The 19,390-nt window shown below is 40.9% G+C and overlaps 2 protein-coding genes and 1 long non-coding RNA gene across 10 annotated transcripts; 2 read left to right on the plus strand and 1 right to left on the minus strand.

Moving 5' to 3' along the window:
* Positions 1–550: 550 nt before the first annotated feature.
* LOC120835012 (uncharacterized) lies at positions 551–3,953 on the plus strand. 8 transcript variants are annotated; one of them, XM_078092202.1, is made up of 8 exons: positions 551–867; positions 1,584–1,682; positions 2,055–2,207; positions 2,310–2,414; positions 2,508–2,644; positions 2,727–2,820; positions 2,955–3,140; positions 3,349–3,953. In XM_078092202.1, exons 2-8 carry the CDS (start codon positions 1,638–1,640, stop codon positions 3,688–3,690), a joined length of 1,062 nt encoding a protein of 353 aa, XP_077948328.1. In that variant the 5' UTR covers positions 551–867; positions 1,584–1,637; the 3' UTR covers positions 3,691–3,953. The 8 variants fall into 8 exon arrangements, with proteins under 8 accessions (XP_077948328.1, XP_040059405.2, XP_040059406.2 ...); XM_040203471.2 differs by having other exon boundaries at positions 2,055–2,190; positions 2,281–2,414; XM_040203472.2 differs by lacking the exon at positions 2,055–2,207 and having other exon boundaries at positions 2,281–2,414.
* A 1,529-nt stretch (positions 3,954–5,482) lies between these two features.
* On the plus strand, positions 5,483–11,174 carry LOC120835612 (putative nuclear hormone receptor HR38). Its single transcript, XM_040204689.2, has 7 exons — positions 5,483–5,654; positions 6,747–7,585; positions 8,093–8,222; positions 8,438–8,601; positions 8,729–8,931; positions 9,036–9,214; positions 9,307–11,174. Exons 2-7 carry the CDS (start codon positions 6,749–6,751, stop codon positions 9,567–9,569), a joined length of 1,776 nt encoding a protein of 591 aa, XP_040060623.2. The 5' UTR covers positions 5,483–5,654; positions 6,747–6,748; the 3' UTR covers positions 9,570–11,174.
* Positions 11,175–13,769: 2,595 nt separating this feature from the next.
* LOC144388888 (uncharacterized) lies at positions 13,770–15,363 on the minus strand. The gene is made up of 3 exons (XR_013453144.1): positions 15,285–15,363; positions 14,058–14,089; positions 13,770–13,919 (listed from the first exon to the last, which is right to left on the minus strand). It is a non-coding gene; the product is annotated as an uncharacterized LOC144388888 (long non-coding RNA).
* Between the last annotated feature and the right edge of the window lie 4,027 nt (positions 15,364–19,390).

A 19,390-nucleotide genomic window follows, 5' to 3' on the forward strand; every position in this document is an offset into this window, starting at 1 on the left:
TTTGTTTATAATTGGGGAGATTGCACTGTGCCACGGCTAGCTCAACTAGCCCTCCCCTTTAGTGTGAGGGCCCAAACGCAGACACTGTAGGCAGAGGTGGAAGTGATACATGTTTATTGAGTAGAAGTGGTGATGTAGATGGGGGGCGGGAGGAACCTCAGGAAAGGAGATGCACTAAATACAGGACAAGACGGTTAGGAGGGTTGAGAGGAATGATCAAGCCAATGGAATGGTGATGTTGGTGGTCCTTACTGCGTTAGATGAGAATCCAGATAGGAGAGGAGGGTGCTGGCTGAGTGCTGAGGCTTTGAGTCTTACAGGCAGTGAAGTGGAAGGCAGTAAAGGATCCACCTGTGTAGCAGATTCCGGCAACGGGAGCAAGACTGGAGGAGACAGAGGCAAAATGTCACACTGAGGAAGAGGGTTCTCTCTGAAGAGATAAGTGGGAGCCGTATTACCACTCAGACCCACCCAGACTCCCAGGAAACCTGCCCCGCCCTCACCTAAGACTCAGAAACCAGCCAAGCATGATCGTGACACAATGTATGTCACAGCGGAATATGAAGCTCTCGCGCTAATGACACAGACTTGTACCATATGAAAATAATTCAATATGCAAAAATTGGAGTGTTGAAATTTCAGGGTTAAAAATTTCCGAGTTGATTTTCACTCCCAGAGTGTAATTTTAACACATTCTGATTTAAATGGTGTTCAGTGTTATTTGGTTATTTGGCAGAGTTGATCATGTCAGTGTTAACACAACTCCGCAGAGATGTAATTAAGCTCCGCCCATGCCTTTCACCTCTTCGGTTAGAGACAGAGAAGACAAGTCTGCGCCATTTTCTACCTCTCATGCAGTACTACACGGTAAGTGCAATTAAGTTAAACTTACTGAAACAATAAAAAATTGATGCTGAGAATTTCAGTATGAACAATTAAATATCCACAGAGAATGTATGCCTTATACAGCCGTGTTTGTTGCCAGGACTGAACAGTAAATTTGTCCTCGTGGTTAGCTAGCTAGTTAGCAGTGTACGGTAAGCTAGCTAACAGTTTGTTACTAAAACTATCTCCAACTTTATCAATAATGATTTAACAATTCACAGGCATACTCAAAGCTAGGAAATACAAAGCATTATGATTTTTAACTATATAAAATCTTGTTTGAGGCTGGAGCCAACGTTTTTTTTTTTCGCTTTGAAGATCAAAGGGACCTCAAAAAACGTGTCCCAACATGCAGACGGGTGTTTCACGTGTCTAGTTCACGTGTCTAGCTATCCATCAGATTCTATGACCTGCAGTGTTGGAAAAATTACTAATTTACTTAGGTAAAAGTATGTAAGTATTACCATTACTATTATTACCAAGTTAAAGCTAAAGTACAAAATTAGCAGAAAATCGGGGTGTGACTGATATATATGAAATACATTTAAGTGCATCATTGAATACTTATGAGTCGGTGCATAAGCAGCCGATTTTCTGGAAAGTAGCACTTTTTCCAATACTGCAGGTCACAGAATCGACTTTTTACCGTTCTTGCTTAAATGTTTATTTACTTTCTCAAACTTCATTGCATGTCTCAGTCAAAATGCTGGTCCAGGTGAAGTACAGCCAACAGCAGAAGTATGTAAAGTTGGATGAGGATGAAGGACTGTTTGACTTTCTGCAATTCCATGAAAAAGGTTAGCATGGCTTACAAAAAAGGTTTTAAACCACATCCATGTTCTTTTTAAAGCTCTTTACATGCCTTTATCAGACTCTAATACTGTAAATGGGTGTACATTGCTAAACATTTTCAGTTCTGCAATGTGTGCTTCATAAAGTGTAAAGTATATAATAATATACACCAAAACAGTCAATAAAAAAAAAGGCAATCATCAATTTTTAAATTTGGACTTGGAAGGGAATGGGTTTTGTGAGGGACAAATGGTCTATGTCTATTTAATGATTATACAATGTTGGATGTATGTATTTAACATGCACAGTTATTGGCTGTGAGGCAAGAAACAGTGCGGACTTCAAAAGCACATTCAGTTTGACCTTATCTATTCCAGTCATGGAGAGATTTGGCCTGCCACCTGATGCAAATGTTATATACAAAGGATGCAACAGGGACAGAAGTTGATGCAGAAATATTCAGCGACCTCGTTGGACAAGGCAATGTGGTCCTGACAGTTTTCTCAGATCAGGGTGAGATATCAAGGCAGGTATAATAAAGCACTCTACACCTTAGTATATCATTTAATAATTGAAATGTTATTTAATTATCTATTGCTTTAGAATTCTCTGATTTCTCCTTGTCTTCTGAGACGTCTGACTCAAGCTTCAGCTCAAGTGCATCAACTATAATCCTAGATGTTCCTAACAAGAGACAAAGAATTGAGGATACACGTGATGCTGTGTCTGCTAAACAGGTTGCTTAATGCTTTCACATTTTTTCACTCTGAGTCACTAGAAAAGCTGTTTATCGCCATGTTTTGTATTCTCATGTTTTTGTTTTTAATAAGTTGATAGAAGCTGTGCTAAGAGGCAAGTCTGGAGGTGAAGAAGTACTACAGAAGTACCAAACAACAGAAACCCTAACAGATGCTGCAAGAAGACAAATGGTTAATTTCCTGGTGGCTCACATGATTGACAATCATGGGTATGTTTGTTTCACATTGTTTTTATTTGTGCATGACCATTGCATAAATGTACTAATTTACTAATTTAATATCTCCTCTCAGGCACTGCCCCACTAAAACAATCAGAGAAGATTATGCACGTGGGATAGTGATGCTGTTCCCTTCCCTTAAGGATCCATACTCCAAGAAGGGCTATGTAATAGGCATTATTATTGTTTAAACTTTCATGTCATGTTGTGACCCAAAACTGTGTGGATGACATTGATATTTGAATTCCGTGAGATTTCTCATGAGCCTGGTATTGCAACACATTTCTTTTTTTCATTTCAGGAACACTTCTATGATGCTGCAAGCAGCACAGGATACATTTCTTGGCGTCTGAAAACAGTCCAGAGGAAGATTCGTCAAGGATCTGCACAGCCACTCTTTCATCTCCTTCCACCACCTCCAGGGGGACTGAAGTCTCCAAAAATTAGTGCATGTGATGCAGTTGAAAGACTTGTTGTATTTCATAAGGTAATTATATTATTAAGGGGATTATAATAATTTGTCATGTCAACTTCTTAGCCACATATGTAAATGAGGGTTGTGGATTGTAATTATGTCTTCATTCCCATTTTGCACTAGCCAATAAGATGTTTAAATAATCACTTCTATAATGTTTTTTTATTTGGCTGCACATTATTCTTGTGTCTAATGTTCAGTTTTCTGATCTCAACCATAGTCATGCTGCAGTTTGGAGGAGCATCTCCGCAACCAGCAGGGTCGGCAGCCGTACCTCCTCGCTGTTGGGCGTCAGAAGAGCAAGATTGACAGCTTCTACATCACCATGGATAAGCGTCTCATCCCATGCAAGGCAAACCGCTTCCTCGGGGCATGTGATGAACTTTTCAAAGCACATTTTGTGTTTAATTTGTCTTACGATGTGGCACTTGTGAATTTTTATACATTCCTGCAGACAACAGTGTATAACATTGATGTGGGGAAAATGAAGGAGTCACCCAGAGTTAAAGACTTGAGAGCAAGACTGCTTAACCAGCCAGTAGCATTCTCACCCTGTGAGTAAGAAGCTATAACAATGCTGACCTGTTTCATGTGTTGAAAAACAAGCTATTTACAGAGAATTTTCATGACCATCATCATGCATTCAGAGTATTACAAAATGCGGAAAGATGTTTACTAAAAATGTCTGCGCTTAAATTTCATAACCGTTTCATATTCAAAGCTCATACAATGTTTTGGATGGAAGTTTGTACATTATACCTTCATTCACAATGTTTTAATTCAACTGACTGCAAGGGAGAAAAGGAATAAATGTTTTTGAAAATGTTTTTGTTTATTGTGATGAATTCTTATTAATTATTAAGTATATATTTAATTAATACATTTAAAATGAATTAACATTTTTTCAGTGTAGATAATTGACACATTAGGGAGTGTAATTAACACTACCAAAATAGTTAAAAAAAATTAACTCGGAGCAGTGTTAGTTGTCTAATCCCTCAGTGTTACTTTAAACAATGTTTTGTGAGTTAATAAAGGAACTCTGGTAGAGTGTTAAATGTTTAACTATTTTGAAAGTGTTAATTTAACTCTGGAGAGTGTGGAGCTATATAAACTCTCAAAAAGTGTTGAAATCAACTGTGGGAGTTAATTCAACACTGGACTTTTTGCTATATGGTCATATAAATACTTCAACTGCTTTCCAAGTAGAAAAAAATGAAATTCTCCCGTAAAAAGTCCTTACTACAGTGTGAACTGTTCTCCCGTGCTTATCTGCCACAAATAAGGTTTCTAATGGTGCTTAGCAATGCTGGGATTGACTTATTATTATTTAAAGTATCAGGCTATAGGTTTCTTGTAGTATTCTGCATGCCACCCACCTATTGAAATTCTAAATCTAAATTGCATCTCCTTAAATCCAAAGCATGGCACCATACAGTGAGGCAGGCCTAGTCCAATAGTCGCAACAGAAGACGTGAGGTTCAGCGTAGATGCCGTGTGTGTGTATGTGCGTTTGTGACACACACACACTTGAACTCTTTTTGAGAAGGCATCACACAAACCGAAGGGAAGAGACAGTTAGACAATGGACAACAAAACAGATAAGAAGACTTAGTGCAAGGAATAAAATAAAATATAATGCTATGGGTTAGTATTATCGCCCGAAGTTGGCTGGGATAGACTCCAGCCCCCCGCGACCCTGTGTGCAGGATAAGCGGTTTGACAATAGATGGGTTAGTATATAATGCTATGTGTTAGTTTGAAAATAAAGGAATAAAAAAATAATAAAGTGAACCAGCAAACAGAAAGTGACAAGTGAAAGAAAAAAAACCTGATTAAATGTTTTAATGAAAGTCTTACATAAAGTTGAATAACAAAACTGAAACAGAATGAACCACAAAGCACGTTGAATGTTGAGCTGATTCTATTGTTTTGCTATAGAAGAGTTTATATATTGACGGTGAACGCGTACTAGTGAATAGGGGATTTCTAACCACTCTGCGAAAACAGAAATCGTATTTAATGAAAAAGCACACAGGTGTTTCCTGGTCGGCCATGTGATAACACGCCTCCCCGTTGTAAACGTATACAGCGTCTATATTTCCAGTCATATAACGTCTGCGCCTCCAAACTCCGGCTATTTTTAGCACGTTTCATCCAGCAATAGCCCCACGTGAGCGCCGCTGTCGTTATCAGGTTATATTTGGAACACACGCTCCGTCGGCTCTTGCGTCAATGGAATCCCGCTCGTGCGTCACACGGAGGAACGTCTGTGTGTCGACGACGCTGATTGGCTTCCGACCCGGAACGTTCCACCGCCCTGCTCACCATTTTTGGGCATCGATCCGCCTTTTGTCGACGAGGCCAAAATAAAACAAGCGCGCATGGACACTCGTGCCTTGGTCTGACCCAGCATGTGTGCGTGAGAGTGTGTGCTGACAAACAGCTGGCAGAGGTGACATTCATCAGTTTTACCCGTTTGGAATAAATGAAAAGCTATAAAATCTGGATATTTACATGAATCAGGTGAGTGGAAGTGAAGTTTGTGTACATTTGATTTATTTAGAGGGGCACATTAATTATACACATTATAGATACTTCCATAATAATATCTATTAGCTTCTAGGACATTGCAGCATTGGTTTTAGGTACATAGGCCCACCAAAAAAACTTGAGCAGAGTGGAACTTTATGATTATTAGTATTGAGAAAGAAATTGTTGGATGCATTTTGTCATTAGTGAATCCTGCTTTTGCAAACATTACTGTTGCACTGTATTTTTCAGCTGTTTGGTCTACGTTCTGGGGTTAATAGCTCACGACAATATGTTTTTATCTCACTTTATTACCTTACGTGATTCCACATGTTTCATATTTTATGTGTATGTCTATTATGGTTGATATACAAGAAAATGTATAGAGCAGCTGGGCAATTGAGTAGTGTGTACGTTTAAATTAAAGTTTGCAAATATGTTGAACAATGTGTCTGTTAAGTGATCAGGTGAGATGTGTTTCATTACTATATTGAAAAAAAACCTGAGTGAGGTCCATTCACACGCACACACACACACACACACACACACAAACACCTTTCTCACTTTAGCTGGCGTTCAGCCCACCCTGAAATACTATCCAGTAGCCCTCCCTTTTACAGTCCCTCTGAAAGAGGGGTTGCCCTCCACTGAAGGAGGTTTTCAAAGCATTAACAGCCAGTCAACACAATATCTGACGATATCTGATTGCTTCACTGGATCTCCCTCTGCATTTTCTAAAGATGACTGAGTGGCTTTGGAGCTATAGAAATGTCATGTGGAGGAAATAAAACCTTGTGCGTTAAAGTAAGCTACTGTTTAGAAGGTTATAGAGGGGTGATAAGAACATTCTGACCTAGAGGGATTTCTAATTTATTGGTATGGCTGAACTTCATTGCGTGCCTTACTGTGCCACATAGACACGTTTAGGCCAGCAAATACTACAGATATCCCATATGTTTGATTATTGTACAATACACAATGTATTTTTGAATTACTAGGACATCGAGTAGATTTAGATGTAAACAGTATTTATATTAGTTGAGGTTTATTTTCATCAGCTGCATTTGTTTCTGTTCTCTTCCCTAGCGATGCCCTGTGTACAAACCCAGTATGCACCCCAGCCGCATGACAACTACTTCAGCTCCGAGTTCTTGAATCCCGACCTCAGTGCCAAATCGGTGATGGACATCGGTGGCCAAAATGAACACCTGTCTACGTCTTCCTTGCCCAGCATCAACACACTGGTGGGGAATGGCTATGTGGGGGAGTTTGATGCTTATTCCTGCAAGATTACCTCCCCTCCCGCCTCTACAGTTTCCTTCAGCCACGCGGCCGTACCTGAAAACTCATGCCCTCAGATGCAAAGCCACGGCTTCAAGGTGGATGATCTTCAGGTGTATGGCTGTTACCCGGGTTCCTTTGTGCTGAGCTGCCTTGACGAAACACTATCATCATGTGGCTCTGACTACTATGGCAGCCCAGTTTATGCCACTGGATCCCCTCCAACGTCAGGCTTTCAGGCCCAATCTGCACCTCTCTGGGATTCCCCTTTCAGCCCCTACCCTTCAGCCTCCCCATCCTCAATGGCAGACAAGGGCTCCGTGGCCCAGCAGCCCTCATTTTTCACCTTTGGCAGCCCTACACTAGAGCAACACTCTCCACTGGGACAGCATAAGGATGCTCAGGCAGGCCACGATGACCACTTCTTCTTGCCCACTCCGCAGCATGTCTCTCCGCTTGATTGCCGCCCCTTGTCCCTTGAGCACGGACTCCTGGAAAGCCCCAGGACAGTAGAGGGGGCCATGGCGTCTCCTAAAACACACAACTCGGGATCCAGTGAGGGCCGCTGTGCAGTTTGTGGTGACAACGCATCCTGTCAGCACTATGGAGTCCGCACCTGCGAAGGCTGCAAAGGTTTCTTCAAGGTAAATGTATGCTACTGACAAGAGCCTAGAGTCTAAAAATGCCTCAAGAGCTGTGTCAGGACAAAATAAAGTACTGGTGCAACACATTATCATTCCGGTATTGGGAAAAACTACGCTCAAGCTTGTTTGCTTTTTTAAAAACCAATCATGTGGTCTTGGGCAGTGGATGCAGCGACGGCGCTGTTGCAAAAGCCATTTCATCATGAAACATCAAAGCTGTGTTTGAGAGAGTTTAGTAATAGTAAGAGTATAGAATGGTTGTCCACCCGAGAACACCGACCAGTTTAAATGTGCCATGTACCACAACGTGTATGTCTTAGTCACATGTCAAATTATTTGGGTAAAAGTAATATAATTTCACTTTTTGAACTCTCAAATTTTTACATCAGTATCAGGTTAAAAATTGTGTTGGTTGCACAATTCTACAGAGTCAAGCCTACCTAAGACAGAAAGGAGATTTATTTCATGTTTGCTCATAGTAACTGTTTTTTTTCCCTTACTTGACAGCGAACTGTACAGAAAAATGCAAAATATGTGTGCCTTGCCAGTAAAGACTGTCCTGTGGACAAGAGGAGGAGAAACCGCTGCCAGTTCTGCCGTTTCCAGAAATGTCTCGCTGTGGGGATGGTCAAAGAAGGTAGTGCACGTCAGACTCACCTTCAGTGACTAATGTATGGGAAAATTAGGTTCGCAATGACATGAGGTCTAATGACACAGATATGTAACCAGAGCCTTAAGGTGCCAATTACAGAAAAAGATGAACTGATAAAGCCGTTGTGCAGGTAGAAGCGATGGTCTTGTGAGCATCACAATGGTGTGCGATAATGTTCATGTTTTCTGCCCTTGGATCAGTTGTTCGCACGGACAGCCTCAAAGGTCGTCGGGGTCGTCTGCCCTCCAAACCCAAGAGTGTGTCCGAGGCATCACCCACAACCCCTAGTGCCAACATCATAGCCTCTCTTGTCAGGGCTCATCTAGACTCAAACCCAACCATTGGAAAGCTCGACTACTCCAAGGTAAATCTCCAGACTTGAAGAATGTTCAGAGCTCATCTGTACCAATCAGATCATTAACAACTCAATACAGGAGGTAGAATGAACTCACAGGCTGCAAACCTTTGATTGATTGTCTCTTCTTCCTCAGTACCAGGAGACTGTGGTGAACCTGAAAGAAAAGGAGGAAGCTGGGGATATCCAGCAGTTTTATGACTTGCTAACCGAAGCTTTGGATGTAATAAGAAACTGGGCTGAAACCATCCCAGGATTCAAAGATTTCTGCACAGAGGACCAGGAGCTGCTCCTTGAATCATCTTTTGTTGAACTCTTCATTCTGCGACTCGCATACAGGTTTGCTTCTTTTGCACCCAAAAAAATGCCATGTTCACTGATATTTAACAAAACATGTGTAGTTTTCAATGTACTGATTGTTCTATTGGTGTGAACCCCGACAGGTCAAACCCAGAGAAGAACAAGCTGATCTTCTGTAACGGTTTGGTCCTCCACCGACTGCAGTGCGTTCACAGTTTTGGTGACTGGATTGACTCCATCATGGATTTCTCCCAGAACCTTCACCGTATGAACTTAGATGTCTCCTTGTTTGCCTGTCTCGCAGCGTTAGTCATCATCACCGGTGAGAGCCTGTTTTACTTCTCATTTCATTAAACTTTACTGCATCTTTATATTTAGGACTGTGTTTATAATGAGAATATTTTTTCCATCTAGATCGCCATGGCCTCAAAGAGCCCAAACGGGTCGAGGACTTTCAGAGTAATCTCATCACTTGTTTAAGGGAACATGTGAGCGGAAGCGGATCAGAAGCGAGCCGGACCCAGCCTAACTATCTTTCTCGTCTTTTGGGCAAACTCCCCGAACTGAGGACTCTGTGCACACAGGGCCTACAGCGCATCTTTTACCTCAAACTAGAGGACCTGGTCCCTCCACCACCAATAGTGGAGAAAATCTTCATGGATACTCTGCCATTCTGAAAATACATGACCACAAACAAGGTATTTGTAACGATGATGGACTCAAAGAACCTAATATGAGGTTTTATCATTGAACTCTAGTGGTGTACCTCCTTCTATCACACTGACCTGTGTGCAGATACATGTCTGACGTTGTTCAAGACACCATTATTTTTCTATCATTAACTCTCAAAAAGTGTGTGGTGCATGTATGAGATTTATTTTGGGTCAATGACACTGTCACAGACAGAACTGGTGTTCGTATTAACTATTCAGGACACTGTTTATATTTCTGTGTGCATTTGTAAAGTGACTTCCTTGCTGTGCTGGATGTGTGAATGTTGTCCTGCTGTGCAGCTGGTGAGCCATGGATATTTGGGTAGATACAATGCAGTGTTACCTACTCAGCTTTTCCTAAAATCAAAAGAAACACACACATTTATTTTAAAAAGCAGTATTTAAAGTTGATTTTTGATCCCACTAAGAAGCTGAGACAGTAGACAATTAGGGAGAAAAAGGCCGTCAGAATCACACGTCTTCTCTGTAAGAGCTTTTTCAAAAGGGAAATATTGACTTGTTCATTATATCACAAAAGATAGTTTAAACCCTAATTGGGCTCCCGTGGAAGGTCCCGGACCAAAGTTTACACATATTTTACTACTACCACTGAAAACCTTATTGCCTTAAGTTAAGCAAAATGTTCTGCCATCCCTCTATGCTGCCATTTTGCAACTTGTAGAATGGGATGCTGGCAGCGTTACCGTTGCACTGCATGGCCCTGTGACAACACACTTGTGTTGTTGTGTTGGCACACAAGTGCCTTTTGTCAATTCCTTCAACAATAACAAGTGAGAATAAGTCAGTTTTCTTTCCAAACATCACATACAGCAAGCCCAATGTATTACACATGTGAAATAATAATTTCCACTGTTCAGTATTCATTGAATCATTGAATTTTATTTCATTTGTGAATATGATGTTAGGACAGATTTTTGATATGAAGTGCCTGAGGGAACCAATTGATAGTAGACTGTAAAAGAGCGAACCATACATGAACTCACACATCGTACTGCTGAACTGGGAAGACATCAACAGCTGACAGTTGTTATTGGATCGACAGTACTAAATTCTGTTTACATGTTCCCGTCGCAGGGAAATTCATGACCGCACCAGAGCCAGTTTAAGAATAAAAATGTATTTTAACCAAAGAATGCTTCAAAATCCACATGCATAAAGCAGACATTTCACTTTGACATCAACTGGTTCCTTGGCTTTGGCTGCAAATACATTCACCTGCGTGTTTGTAAAGCTCTCCAAATGTCTTCCACATTCTTCGTTTCCAAGTTTGATTTTTTTGCATTTCTCTCTCCAAGTGAACTAAATAAATATCTTAAGGAATCACAAATGGGACGAGAACATGAGCAGCTAAGAGCACTTACCAAACAGTGTTCACACAACACGAAGAACACTTCTTTCTCCTGTATGTGCTGTTGTTTTTTGAGATGTGTGTGTGTGTGTGTGTGTGTGTGAGAGAGTGTGGACGTATATACTGCCAGGGTTTTTGTAAAATGGTGCAGAAGTGATAAAAGAGAGATAATATTTGATATTAAAACGTTTTTGAAAATACACCACTGGCTTACGTACATGTTTGTGAGCTTTTCTACGCTGTCTCTTCAAATATATATTTGGTTTCCTCTGGCTTCTATTGGGGAAGTTGGCTTTTCAATGGGCATCTCTCTTTATACGATTGTGTCAAATTTATCTTGGTGTAAAATTCACACACCATATATCTTGCCATTTTGTTTTTGGAAGCATCGTCTCACTGATTATGTTGTAAAAAAACTAATTTTGTAGTGAACAAATCACATGATCACTCAATCTATCATCTTGATAGCTCTTGTTTAAACTGTTACTGACAAAAATGGTGAAAATGTGTCATTTTGCCACCCACTGATTTCATACAAATTTCACGACGTTTTCTTAGTCACACCCAAGGGTGTAACCATGGTCTAAACCATTGGCGGGGTCCAAATGGCGGTATTCATTTGGACCCCGCCAATGGTTTAGACCATGGTCGCCAATGGTTTAGACCATGTTGTCTATTGATGGATTGAGGTGTAAATACCTTTGTGTTCTGTGGGGGTGACCGTGTTTCCTTCTCCACTGTTCTCCCTCTTATATACATTTTAAAGCACAAGCAACCATACACAGGTACACGTAATGTTCAGATATTATTCTTATTCATTATCCAAAGCATGCTGGTTGAATACCTTAGATAATTTAGTTCCAGGGATGAGCATATAGTCTCCAATGTTCATCCACACACACATTTGTACACATAAAACTTTTTTTTTACAACACTCCTTATCTGTGTGGGTGTGCTGTTGATTGCGGAAAACCCTCTGTGAGTTTATTTATATCAGGCCATTGTTGAGCACTTAGCACTGATTTTTTAAGGCAAAATGGAATTCGGTATTTTCTCAATATTGGGGGGGGGCACGACCCCCTCAAAGAATGCGTGATTACGCCCTTGGTCGACTGTGTCAGAATTGGCCTTACAAGGTTCAGGGCTGGTTTAAAATATAAGTTGCTGTTTTGATTTGAAACCTGTGATATTGGTTTGAGAGGTAAATTGGAACACCAGCATTGATGTGTTTAAAAAACAACAACAATTTCACCAGCAGCAGCACTGCTTCAAGAAAAAAACCTGAACCACTTCCAAAAAAACAGTTGGGCACAGCACCGAATGTTTCTGAAACAGGCATATATTGCGTGTTTTATGAAAAGTTTAGCTGCAGATTGTCTGTGTTACAGCATATTGAAGGAAAATTTCATCCGGTGGAACAAATTTGCTTACTAAATAAGCAAGAAGAAGAATCCTGATGAGGTTGGTGGTGGCCTGACCTGTGATCCCCTCACCACGATGTTGGGATTTGAGCAAATTATCAAATGTTATTGTGCGTACGTGCATGCTAAACTAAGACTGTGAAGACGTTCAACACCAAGATGTTACCATATCCAACGTGTGCATAATATGCTGACACCCTTGACATAAGCTCCATACTCCACTGTTTAAGCGAGCCTCCCAGTCTGATCAGATTAACTTCATAAGGGCTTCACTTGGCAAACTTGTAAGTAAGATAAATAAATAGATTTCTGGATTTTAGCAGTCTTTATCGGGAGAAAAATACCTATTGTTGACCAAGAGAAAAGACAAATCTGATTCTTAATCTTATTCAACACAGCACTCTCTGTGCTGCAGCTACGTATATAATAATCATGTGATGAAAAGTGACCAGAAGTAGTCCTTCATCTCCTTTTCACCCACTCTGTGTTATTCTATCACACATGGTGTTAATGTTGGCAACATCTTTGACCAAGGGGAAGACGACACCAAGCCACTCTCAGCCACAGCATACTGCACCACCGACTGCATTGAGCCGCTCGATACTCGATCCTACTGTACCCCACGTTCCGGTCATCGGGATTTTGGTGTTGGCAGACAGTGTGGAAAAAGGGGAGAAAAAAGATGGAGGCAATATGAAAGCTATCTTGTATTACGTGTTTCATTATGTTACAAAATGGCAAGCATGCCATTTAGTTCAGAGAGTTCATTTGGTTCATTTGATTCAGAATAATCAACTAAATTTACCCCTTCTAATGTTTTTAAGGCTTTGTATTCTTTTTGGTTACAGATCCATGATAGGTTAGACATGTTGCCTCCTCACATGGCACAAAACCCATACTCAAAATACCCTCTATACTGCCAATATCTCATCTTTGACAACATCTTTTTCCAAAAGTGAAAAGGTACACAGTAAAATCGCCAGTGTTAATACAACACTTAAAGAGTCAATTTTAACACTACCTCAGTGAACATATGGTCCCTATCTACAGAGTGTTAAATGTACACTGAACACAGAGTTAAATTTCCAGAGTCAATTTTACTCTGGTAAGAGTTAAAATTTTACACTAGGTGCAGTGTAGTGTAATAATATTAACTCTAAGAAGTGTCAATCAAGTTTTACACTATGTAAGAAGTAACACCCATAGTGTTATTCACATGTAACACTAAAGAGTTATAAAAGAAATAACCTTTCCAGTGTTAAACCTACTTTACACTATGTTGATTATGAAATCACTCCAAAGAGTGTTGATTTTTAACCAACTCCTACCAGTGTTGCATATCTACGCAGGGGGAAAAACACACAGACAATTGTATCCATACTGTAATACATATTTATTCCAAGTAAACATGAAATATTGGCATCAAAAGTAAACCTAAAACATGTAAAGCTCACATCTTATCACAGTGGCAAAGATCTTGGTTGGTGCTGGATGACAGGACTGTTTTGATCAACATGATGGTATCTGCAAAGACAGCAAACTGAAATCAACATTATGATCTACAACCCCATACAAGCTGACAACCTGAAAATACCCTATTTCAGCTTTAAAAATCACAAACACAACTACATTTTCGGTCAAGTACATCAACTTATTACTTACCACCAGAGCACCACAGTACATTAAAGAACAACCTGAAAGAAAAAAGGAAAATATACATATTAAGTAACTACGTAGACCCCTCCGCCGTAGCCTGACGTGCAGCTCCGAAAAAATCTAACTGCGAGTCGAGTTGACGTGGACCGCAAGTGCTGTGATTGGTCCGCTCAGAACGTAATTTGCGGCAGTTGCTGACATTCGAAAGTATCGAAAGTGCACTTGCTCGTCCAGGTCCCTCAGTGGGTGAACCAGTGTTGTAAATTCACGTCTTCTCCGTAGCCTGCGCTTCAATATGAGCTTCGGCTCACCAAGGATTCGGCACCCGCAGAAACACACAGCCACACCCGCCGCCGCCGTAACGTGGAAGCATAAATTAAGCTTACAGCAGCTACAGCCATAGACATAAAGAATAGACATCGACCGCTGCTGCCTAGTGGTGCTGACGAGCCGCGGGGCCGCCAGCTTGGACCGGTCACCCGCTCCTCTCAGTGCCAGCTGGCGCAACGAAGTGTCAGCGCATCACTCGCTGAATACAAAAGCGGATGTTCACGGGATTTTGTAGGCATGACACCGAAAACATGATTCGGCGTATTTTAATATTCATAGTAGGCGTAACAGTAATAATATTCTGGTATATAATATAATAAAAAATATTTGTTTGCGCCTCAGCAGCCAATGCAGCGTCTACTATTTATATATCTATGGCTACAGCAGCAGCTAACGTGAACCGAGCCTCTCGGAGCCGCGGCTGCGTTCACGTTAACTGGGTCGACTCGGTGCATTCCGCCGTCTGCCGGTGAACTAGCGGGTCCTATGAGCACGTCCGCATGTCCGCGACATGTCCCGCTATGCTCGACCAAATTGTGACGTGATTTGCTCCGGCTCAAATAGAAATAATAAATATGACTGCTTCAACGAATTTTTGTCGTCATTTTACTGAAATAAATGTGCAAGCATGACACATAACACACCACGACAGCTCGTCCTCGCTGACATTAACGTTACCTCGTGTCGTTTTTGTTCAGTTTGGTGTTGCGAGTTCAGACATGTGGCTGCTACATTTAAGCTAACCACCCATCCGATAATCAGGTTAGCCATTTGAAATTCGGTATTTGAAGACACGTACCCAACATTGACTAGAGTGGTGAATGAATATGTCCCTTTAATCTTATACAGATTCTACTGGAATGAAGAAAAACAACGGGAATAGTTTATAGTAGAAAGACTTACCACAGTATTTCGATGCGAGGAAGATGGCGATGCCAGAATCCACATTCTCAGTTTGACCGGGAAAGTTGGTGGGCGGGGCTCTCCAGAGTATTCTTTGTGATACTCTGGAAGGTATCTTGCTCTAATCAGTGTTGAATCAGGGCCTGAGAGAGTCAATAACACTGACAGAGTAAAACCTCTGTTAACTCCGATTATTTTCACCAACACTGGAAGTTTTCTGGTTCAATTTTACTCTGTCCATTGTTGGAAAAACTCCGGAAGAATTAAAATAGTTTGACACTGCCTTTTTGACACTGGTAAATTTACTGTGTACCATTGGGGGCTGCCATTGCCCCCTGCACTTTTGACCTATGCCCTGTCATGCAACACTCAGCCATCAGGACCAAACTGTAGCTTTACACCCTGCACACACATCATGATGCTGTGATCCCTGATGTGTGGCTCACTTTTCATGGTGATTTGTTGCATGTACGTGCTGAGGTCCACATTTCACGCTCTTCCACCGCACCACCTCTTACCAGGCTACAACAGAGAGGAAAGAGAAAACATGTTACATGTTGTAAATTAGAAAAATGCTTCAGTCAAGTTTTAGTAGTACACTTGAGTAAGCAATATCAAGCTATCCCTTTACTAGATGTAGAAATATTTCCGACAATAAGGGAAAACTCTGACCTGCTGTTGATATTAAAGGAAAAGTTAGGTGGTCATTAAAGTCAGTAGACTTCATCATTCATAGTCACAAAAGACCTTTTTCCGCTGACATTTACAGTGATGAATGAAAGAAACCCATTTGGGAAACCAACATTACTTTCATTCGTTTTTCAGCAAATTCTTTGCACAAATAATTATTGTTTATATTGACGTGTCACAATGTGTGTGTGTGTGTGTGTGTGTGTGTGTGTGTGTGTGTGTGTGTGTGTGCATGTGTGAGCAGCTGATTGCTGAACAAGATATTGTTCCAGCGGGCGGAAAGCTAATAGGTTTGTGAGCATGCTGCACCTGTTGTTTATTGATGGATTGAGGTGTAAATACCTTTGTGTTCTGTGGGGGTGACCGTGTTTCCTTCTCCACTGTTCTCCCTCTTATATACATTTTAAAGCACAAGCAACCATACACAGGTACACGTAATGTTCAGATATTATTCTTATTCATTATCCAAAGCATGCTGGTTGAATACCTTAGATAATTTAGTTCCAGGGATGAGCATATAGTCTCCAATGTTCATCCACACACACATTTGTACACATAAAACTTTTTTTTTACAACACTCCTTATCTGTGTGGGTGTGCTGTTGATTGCGGAAAACCCTCTGTGAGTTTATTTATATCAGGCCATTGTTGAGCACTTAGAAACCTCTGTAATAGGATCTGTCTTTCTCACTAAGGGAGTCTGGTGATAAATGAGTTGGCCGATGTCATTGCTCATGCCATCCCTGTGATAACTTCATGCCCCGTATTGCGTCTTAAGCTCTTGGTCTGAGTGGGATTAAATTCATAAGTGAATGGTGAGCCAGCTGAATCCTTCTGAGGTGTGTGAAAGGAAGGGATGGTGGAAACACGTTTGATCAGTGGACATTAATGGCTGTCTTTGTTGTGTCCTTGGGCATTGACCTAAATAATGGACGCCCAGTGGTGCACTTTACATATTTATACATAATTTATACATTATTGGATTTTTATTTCATCAGAGAAGAATGAAAATGTTTTCTGGCATGAAATACTTTGAAGGAAATTTATAGCTGTATGTACATATATATTCTTTTGTTTGATTAATAACATGTGTGTAACATGACTTTAAGCCTATTAGTCACACAGATTCTCTTTATTCATAATAATATTCATGATTGCATTATTTCATATAACTTTAGACCTTTAAAAACGTCATTAAGATGCTGCTGGAGAAGCAACGAGTGGGTGTGTGTTTCTTATGCTGGAAACTTTCTCTGCTCAACCAGAGAATATGAGAATGTTAAAATTATAAAACAAGATTGACAGGATGGATAGTGTTGCACTGGTGGATGACAGTCCCTGGCTGCATGCCTAGAAGTTATTCACAGCAAAGCCCCCCCGACCCTTCCAAAACCACGCACACAAACACACATCGGGATCAAGGGCAAGGGCATGGGGGGGGTGGGGTTGGTGAACAGGGTGTGGCGAATGTGTGGAGGGGTTCAAGGTCAGAGCAAACACATGGTGCAAATCAGCAACTAGTCCAGGCCAGCATGATGATGTTTAAGTACATCATTTATAAAAACTGCATCAATCAACAACTAACTGCCGATGATGTGTATGAAGCCTAATTCACTGTACTGTTAGACTCAAAACATTCACGGAAGTTGACGTTTCCAGATCAGTTTAAACACTTTGCTTCCTCTTAAGGGCAGTGGAAGTGGTAAAGCATCACACATGTCCTCGGACACATGAGAAGCTGTTAAAAATAGGAATTTACATACAAGCTATCACACAGTGTAAAGAGTTGTAGAGTGTGGGGGATATTTATATCTATACGATTCATTTGTCGCTGCCCATTACTGTTGTCTATTTTGCCACCTGCAATAGGCTAGAATTGAATGCAAATTAGTACAAGTTTGTTTTGCGCAGTGTTTTTTTCTCACCACGGAAACATATGGACATAGATACATGTTTTAACTTACTTATCTACTACTAGTACTAATTACATTTATATCTTATTTTACTTTTTTTAAAACTTCATTTCTATTCTAAATCACCACGTCAAATTCCTCTATGTGTAACATTTGTGGCAATAAATGGCTTCTGATTCTGATTCTGCTGGACTAAACATGTGTGCCTTGTCCGGATGTTCAACATTTAGAGAAATACACATAATAGCTTTCTTATTCAGAGTAAGTTGATACAATCCAAATAACCCCCATGTTTTTTAGTAGCTACAGCAGGGGTCTCAAACTCATTTCAGGTGCGGGCCAGACGCAGCCCGACAAAACGTGGGCCAGATCATTGCGGTCGACGGGGGGGAGGGGATACGGGGCTCTGACGATCCGACCGGCAAAAGGTACGGTCGACGAGGGGTGGGGGGGCAGGGCGACGCTGATGATCCGACCGGTCGACTGGGGGCGGCGCTGACGGCCCGCGGGCCGGAGTTTGAGACCCCTGAGCTATAGCCGGATTAGTTTATAGCATGAAGACTGGAAATATCTCGTTAAAGTAATACTGTATTTAACCTTTTCCCATTCCATTTTATTTTGTTGTATGATTTAGATACCAACAAAATACTAAGCTACACAAAGGGCAACAGGGCCATAATTATTGAATGAATTAAGGCAAAAGGGAATTGATTTATTTTGGGAAACGTAAGGGATACAGCACTGAGAAACGAAGCTGTGGTTCTAGAAAGATAATGGTAACAATATTAATGGAGATGGACGAGTTATTGGAAAAAACATAGTGGGTATACATGCCTCAAAAAAGATAACATGGGTCTCAAGGCTTTATGTACTGCAAATAACTTTTCATATAGAAAGCTCTAAATTCACTGGGAGACAAACAGTAGAATGATGAGGAACGTATCAGTCGTTTATGATCAGCAAAGTACTTTAAGAAGGAGACTTGACATATTAGCTGTAGTCCACTGCATGGCCCATTTAGCTGAATGTGCAGGCGCTGTTCCTGTTGCTAATTCCATTAGGCTTCTATTCTTTCTCAGCAGCTGCATAGAAGTACAAGAATCTGTAACATTAACATTTGATTAATACGACTAAATCACACTTAACCAGCTACTTACAGTTAAAATAAATGGAGATTTGGCATCATCGCCATGGTCAGCAAGCAGATAATAGTTTAACAAGAAAACAAGATGATAATAGGAAACCTAATACTTCAAATTAGCAGCTGTTTCTCTCAGCTAAAAATAAGGCAATGACACAAATGGACTGGACTGTCCCCCTTGAGGGGAAGCCACTTGACAAAGACCCAACTCAGTATCAGAGCGATGAAGGCTGCCCATGCCGCACGTAGAGTTACATAAGCAGACTGAAGCAAAGCGAGCTGGCACCCTCGTAAGATCACAAGGTGCTGCTTTGAGCCCAGCTGTCAGGGGTCGACATTGAGGGTAAAAAACTGCTGCTCCTC

Source organism: Gasterosteus aculeatus, chromosome 17, assembly GCF_964276395.1.
Source record: "Gasterosteus aculeatus chromosome 17, fGasAcu3.hap1.1, whole genome shotgun sequence".
NCBI lineage: Eukaryota > Metazoa > Chordata > Actinopteri > Perciformes > Gasterosteidae > Gasterosteus > Gasterosteus aculeatus.

Excerpts from the sequence above, each read along its gene's own strand:
- LOC120835012 (XM_040203469.2), top strand. The coding sequence starts at position 745 with ATGTCAGTGTTAACACAACTCCGCAGAGATGTAATTAAGCTCCGCCCA. Across the intron at positions 868-2,054 it reads CTCTCATGCAGTACTACACG|TCATGGAGAGATTTGGCCTG; the intron begins GTAAGTGCAATT and ends TATCTATTCCAG. Across the intron at positions 2,415-2,507 it reads ATGCTGTGTCTGCTAAACAG|TTGATAGAAGCTGTGCTAAG; the intron begins GTTGCTTAATGC and ends GTTTTTAATAAG.
- LOC120835612 (XM_040204689.2), top strand. The coding sequence starts at position 6,749 with ATGCCCTGTGTACAAACCCAGTATGCACCCCAGCCGCATGACAACTAC. Across the intron at positions 8,223-8,437 it reads TGTGGGGATGGTCAAAGAAG|TTGTTCGCACGGACAGCCTC; the intron begins GTAGTGCACGTC and ends CCCTTGGATCAG. Across the intron at positions 8,602-8,728 it reads GAAAGCTCGACTACTCCAAG|TACCAGGAGACTGTGGTGAA; the intron begins GTAAATCTCCAG and ends CTTCTTCCTCAG.